The following is a 6,216-nucleotide window of genomic DNA, read 5'->3' on the forward strand; positions in this document are numbered from 1 at the left end:
GCGTTCCTCAAAATAGGAAGCCTGTGAGAGGAAAGTCAGAGTCTGGCCTGAATAATACAATGACACTCGGCGGAACTCCCTTGTCCATCATTAGCGAGCAGAGGATTACGTAACGCGCGCCGTCCGTTTTAGGAAAGATCTGCAGGACTTTGATTACCTGTGTGAGCTCTCATCGCAGTCCTGTAGAAATGAGAACAAGAAAAGACAGAGAAGATGGCTATTAGAGGCCCATGTTCAACCCAAGCTAAATTACTCTTTGATTTACAACCGGATAAAATCAACTTCACCTTTGTAGATAGCGAAGGACATTGTAGATTCGCTTGTCTGCTATTAGGACACTTAATGGGAATTCACTAGGAACGCACTGCGCCTGCTGGGTGCTGTTTTAGCAATTGTGCTATGCAGATCAGTTAACAGTGCAAACACGTTCACAGAAAATGCGCGAACCGCAAATGCCCATCTTAAGGGTTGGTTCTAAGAACTAGTGTGGAGAATACGGCAGACTACAACAATCTGCTATACTTCACAGATTCAGATGCGTGAAACGGTTTCTTAAAAATGTATTTGTTTTATGTGAATAAAATGGCATCTATAATGAGCTTAATTTACTTAGTAAGGAGAAAGGGATAGTCATCCAAAAATGAAACCCTCGTTCTAAACCACTAAGAACTCTGTTCGTCTTCAGAACACAAATTAAGATATTTTTAATGAAATCCTAGAGTTTTGTGACCCTGCATAGACAGCAACGCAACTGACACGTTCAAGACCAAGCAAGGTAGTAAGGTCATCATTAAAATAGTCCATGTAACCTCAGTGGTTCAACCGTAATGTTATGAAGCTACAAAAATATTTTTGTGCGCAAAGAAAACAAAAATAACAACTTTATTTAACAATTTCTTCTCTTCCGTGTCAGTCAGGGTCACAAAGCTTTCAAGCTTAATTTGTGTTCTGAAGATGAACAAAGGTTTTATGGGTTTGGAACAACCGGATGAGTAATTAATGACAGAATTTTCATTTTTGGGTGAACTATCCCTTTAAAAAAAAGAATAATCTACTTTAGTGCGTTTAGCGACTAGTGTTTTATTATTTAACTAAACTGGTTAAATAATACAATTTTAACTTCACTGACAAATAACAAAGCATGTTGTTTAAAATGTGCAGTCTATTATGAGCCTTATTTATATAAAAGTTTGTATATGTTAAAAATTACATTTTTGGTGGATTTAAGTGGATTTTTATCATTGTAGGCTGGTTGTGTACACAAACTGCCAACACACATTAATGTTCAAACAACATGCAAAAGGGAGTTTTGCATCCGATGACCCCATTAAAGCAAAATTTGACAAATATTCTTGATTAATATATCACAACAATAATCACAATGACAAATAGCGATGCAAGTTGTGATTAAGGTGCAGTAGTTTTACAAGATGTGTTTGAGCTTTAAAAAACAATGCTCTGCGGATCCCCTAGTAAAAAAAATAAAAAATAAAAACTATGCCAAAATATATTTAAAATACATTTATTTCATACTAAGTATACTTCAAATCCATTGACATATTTATTGACATATCTCTTAAAGGAACACTCCACTTTTTTTGGAAATAGGCTCATTCTCCAACTCCCCCCCCCCCCGAGTTAATAAATTGAGTTTTACCGTTTTGAAATCCATTCAGCCGTTCTCCTGTTCTGGCCATATCACTTTTAGCATAGCTTAGCATAGATCATTGAATCCTGTTAGACCAATAGCATCACGTTCAAAAATGACCAACGAGTTTCCATATTTGTTGTATTTAAAACTTGACTCTTCTGTAGTTATATCGTGTACTAACACCGGCGGAAATGCAAAGCTGCGAGTTTCTAGGCTGATAAGATTAGGAACTACACTTCCATTCCGGCGTAAGAGTCAAGGAAGTTTGCTGCTGTAATATGGCCGAAGCAGGCGGAGTATTATCAGAAATGAGTTCCCAGCTAGTTTAGCAATTGCACATGTGCTGCGTGGTATTACTGCTCCTGCTTCAGCCATATTACGGCAGCAAACATGATATTAAAAGGGGTCCTATATTGCTCTTTTACAAAGTCTTTATTTTGTTTTTGGGGTGTACTTGAACATGCTGTCATGCTTGGTGGTTCGAAAAACGCATAATTTTTCACATAATTTACATTATTACAATAGCTTTCTCCCCAGGCTGGCACAAACGCTCGATTAGTTCCGGGTTCCACCTTCCGAAAAACCAAATGTTTTGTGATTGGTCAGCGGTCCCACTGTGTTGCGATTGGCAAACAGCGTAGACCGCGTTCCGCCCTGCTGCGCCCCTTCCCAAAGCAGCAAACTAGATTAAAGTGATTCTTACGTTTTAAATATGGATATTTTTCTTACAAAAACACATCAGATTTTTATTATGGATCGACTTGTTTTGGACTGATGGAGAGAAACACTTGTCTACTCGTCAGGGTTCGTGTTTACATCAGCCGCGACTCTCCGTGTGTTTGAAACCTCTATAACACACGTCAATGGCGCGGCGCCAGCACGGCTACCGGAGCAGTTCGCGGACACTTTAGTTAAAGCTGAGACGACCTGCAGCTCGTTGAAGCATCCTAGAAGCGGCTGTGCATAATACATGCTAAAGTTAGGCGAATCCCCAGCCCGCTAACGAATTGAATTTCTGTAGGCGGGATACCACGTTGTGACATCATTGCATGCGGAAAACAAACGCTGAAGTCCAAATGAGCCGTTCGTTGTAGTTCTTGAAAAGGGACTTTTTAAGAACTAAATATCTCCCTTTGGAGTGGACTTTGAGATTTGTAACTTTGTAGATGTTTTTTATGCCCAAACGTACACACCACACACTGGCTAAAGTTCAAAAAGTGAAAAAGCATAATAGCACCCCTTTAATTGCACTGGCAAATAGTGATGAAAGGTAATTTGCAAAAAAAGAGGTGTGTTTGCACTTAAAAATTAATATTCACTCTGCATTGCTACTTAGGTGCATTTAGCTGATTGAATTAGTTTCTGGGTGCTCTTGTAAAGCAAAATGTGCTTGTTTGAGTAAACGCAAGGTTATTTCACACTTCATCTTTTGAAGAATAAACCTTCTTATGAGCAATAAAACGAGACGTTAATAACAAATAATGATTCTAAATAAGGTGCGGTCTAAAACAAGTAATATAAGTAGTTTCACATTGCAGCACAATTTTAGCGCATTTGGTTAGTTAGAGGTTTAATGTTGGAGTGGAATTGAATTGTTAACCACATCATGATGATATGTGTTGCGGGTCACAGCTTTCTAAAGAATAGTAAAGCACTATGATAATTCTAATCCATATTTTGCATATTAATGATTAAATATTTCATTCATTCATTCCCACACTCACTTATATCTAACTTCATTGTCCTCTTAAATTCTGAAGCAGTCTTTAGTTATTCTTTTGCACTCCTTTCACCATAATGTTATCATACGGTGAGCTCTCGTCTTCTTCATTGTCCTTCTGCTTTGAAAGCAAGGCCCTCCTGGGAGGTTTAGGAACGGCGTAGTCGTCGGCAGAAGCGTTGTATGGGTACTCGTGTCCGCTCGGATCCATTACTGTGCCCAGCATCTTCCAAGCATGACCTTTGACCTCCTCCGGTTCATCATAGAGCGATGGAGGCCCACTCGGGGCCACACCGCAACCCTCTGGTTCATCATAGATGTGCTCCACTCTTTTGTAAGATTGTGGTTTTCTGTTTGGGAAACGGTTTCTGATTGCAGTCTCATCTATAATGTCATAAAGCGGTTCTGTGTTTTCTATATTGCCCTTCTTGTCGTTTTCACAACTGGGTTCTACAAACATGGGTGGAGGGTTAGATGCGGACAAAATGTCTCCCATAACGTTCTTGGCAATGGTGTCGAAGGGCAGCGAGTAGTCGGAGTCCTCAGGGTTGGAGCATGTTGAACGTCGGTCTTTCTGTTCTCGCTTCTCCCCTGGACTTCCCCGATCTGGATCGGGCGCCATGGCTCGGAAATACATCTCATCCTCACTGTTGACCAAAGGACAGCTGCGGAAGTTCTTGACCTGGCTCTTTCGTGGCGGAGGCCTGGTGTCCAGAGTCAGACTCTTGACTCCAGTCAGAAGTTTTTCTGCAGGAGCTTCGAGTCTGGATTGCTGAGGGTTTTGGGGTTGTTTGACTCCGTCTCTGATTGCTCCATCAGTCACCATACTGTAGATACCCGCATCCTCCGCCACAGCTCTCATTCGAGGTGAAGAGGGCATGGTATCTCGCTCCCCACTTGATATCTGCTTCTGAGGTAAATTGACTCTGTGCAGATTGATGGCAGCCTCTACAGATTGGAAGATGGTGTTTCCTTGTTTTGTGTCGAACTCAAAGTTGCCTTCCCCTGAGTCGCATCTTCGCCCAGCCTCAAAGGAGAATGTTGCCTGTTTGTGGAGAAATGATACGTGTAATTAATAGTAAGTAGTAAAACGATGCTAAGACACTCCACTCTTTACGCAAAAACAATGCTTGTACACTGCCATCCAAAACTTGCGGGTCAGTATGATTTTTACAATTTTGTAAAAAAAAAAAAAAGATGTCTTTTATCCTCACCAAGGCTGCATTTATTTGACTGAAAACATGGTAAAACAGTAGTGATGTTTCTATTAGCCTGCTTTAAGCACATTTTGAAGGATTGCATTCAAAACGTCTACTTTCAAAAAAAAAAAAAAACTTAATTCGCAAAAATGTTTTTATGCTCGCTTGAGGTGGTTTTTGGCTTGTGCGAAATAGAGTTAATGCGAAATGCTTTTCTTATTTCGATTTTTTTGTCTTGTTTCCAGCCAAAATATTTAAAAATGCTTAAATCAAGAAGGATTTTCTAGACAAGTAAAAATGATAAGTCTTTAAGTGAGTTTTTGTTTAGAACAAGCAAAATAATCTGACAATGGGGTAAGCAATCTATATTTCAAACAGAAAACAAGATTATTGTTCTTACCACATTGGCAAATTATTTAGCTGGTTTCAAGCAAAAACACACTTAATTTTGACTTGGTTTTTTTTTCTGAAAACAAGAATTTTTACTTGTCTAGAAAATCCTTCATGATTTAAGAATTTCTAGATATTTTGTCTGGAAACAAGACAAAAAAATCTAAGTAATAAAAGCATTTTTTGCAGTGTAATAGGAGATGGAAACACATTTGCCCATTCAATTCTGACGTCACTTTGAAAAGATTAGCTTTGGATGGAAACCCAGCTAGTAATGAGAAATTGTATTACAATTACAAATTATTCCTTTTTAATATATTTTAAAACATCATTTATTTCTGTGATGGCAAAGCTGCATTTTTCAGCAGAAATTACTCCAGTTTAGAAAATCAAATAAATTATTATTATTATAATTATTATCATTATCAATGTTGAAAACAGGAGTAATATTTAATATTTATGTAGAAAAAATGATACATTTCATTCAGGATTTTAAAAGGAGCAGCAGTTATTTATTTATTTTTTTATGGAGTAAAATATTTTCATAAGTAGAATTAGAAGATAAAAAGTGCCTACCAAAGGTTTTTGAAAAGTAAGTTTTTTATTGTTTTTGAAAGATGTCTCTTCTACTCACTAAGCCTGCATTTATTTGATCCAAAGTACAGCAAAAACTGTAAATTAACATATAAATTATAATATTTAAAATTGTAATTTATTCCTGTGATTTCAACTGGAACTTTCAAACTGAATTTTTAGCATCAATACTCCAGTCACATGATCCTTCAGAAATCATTTCCAATATTCTGATTTGCTGCTCAAAAAAAAAAATATTATTATTATTATTATTATTATTATTATTATTATTATTATTATTATGTTGAAAACAGCTAAATAGACTTTTTTCTGGTTTCTTTGATGAATATAAAGTTCAGAAGAACAACATTTATTTGAAATAGAAATCTGTTGGAACATTATAAATGTCTTTATCATCACTTTTGATCAATTTAAAGAATCCTTGCTTAATAAAAGTATTAATTTCTATAATTTCCCGTCCCCCCAAAAAAATCATACTGACTCCAAGCTTCTAAATGGTATAGTTTATAATGTTACTAAAGCTTTTTATTTCAGATAAATGCTGATCTTTGGATCTTTCTATTCATGAAAAAATCCTAAAATAAAAGTACTCAACTGTTTTAAATATTACTACTACTACTACAACTACTACTACTACTAATAATAATAATACATGTTTCTTG

General features: G+C 36.8%; 1 protein-coding gene across 1 annotated transcript in view; it reads right to left on the reverse strand.

The window, feature by feature from the left end:
- Window positions 1–1,308: 1,308 nt before the first annotated feature.
- dok2 (docking protein 2) overlaps window positions 1,309–6,216 on the reverse strand; it is a 29,449-nt gene continuing 24,541 nt past the window's right edge. The window contains exon 6 of the mRNA XM_073819805.1: window positions 1,309–4,416. Within this exon, the coding sequence (XP_073675906.1) occupies window positions 3,418–4,416 (999 nt within the window). The 3' untranslated portion in view covers window positions 1,309–3,417. The remainder of the gene's footprint in view (window positions 4,417–6,216) is intronic.

This window comes from Garra rufa, chromosome 15, assembly GCF_049309525.1.
Source record: "Garra rufa chromosome 15, GarRuf1.0, whole genome shotgun sequence".
NCBI classification, from domain to species: Eukaryota; Metazoa; Chordata; class Actinopteri; order Cypriniformes; family Cyprinidae; genus Garra; species Garra rufa.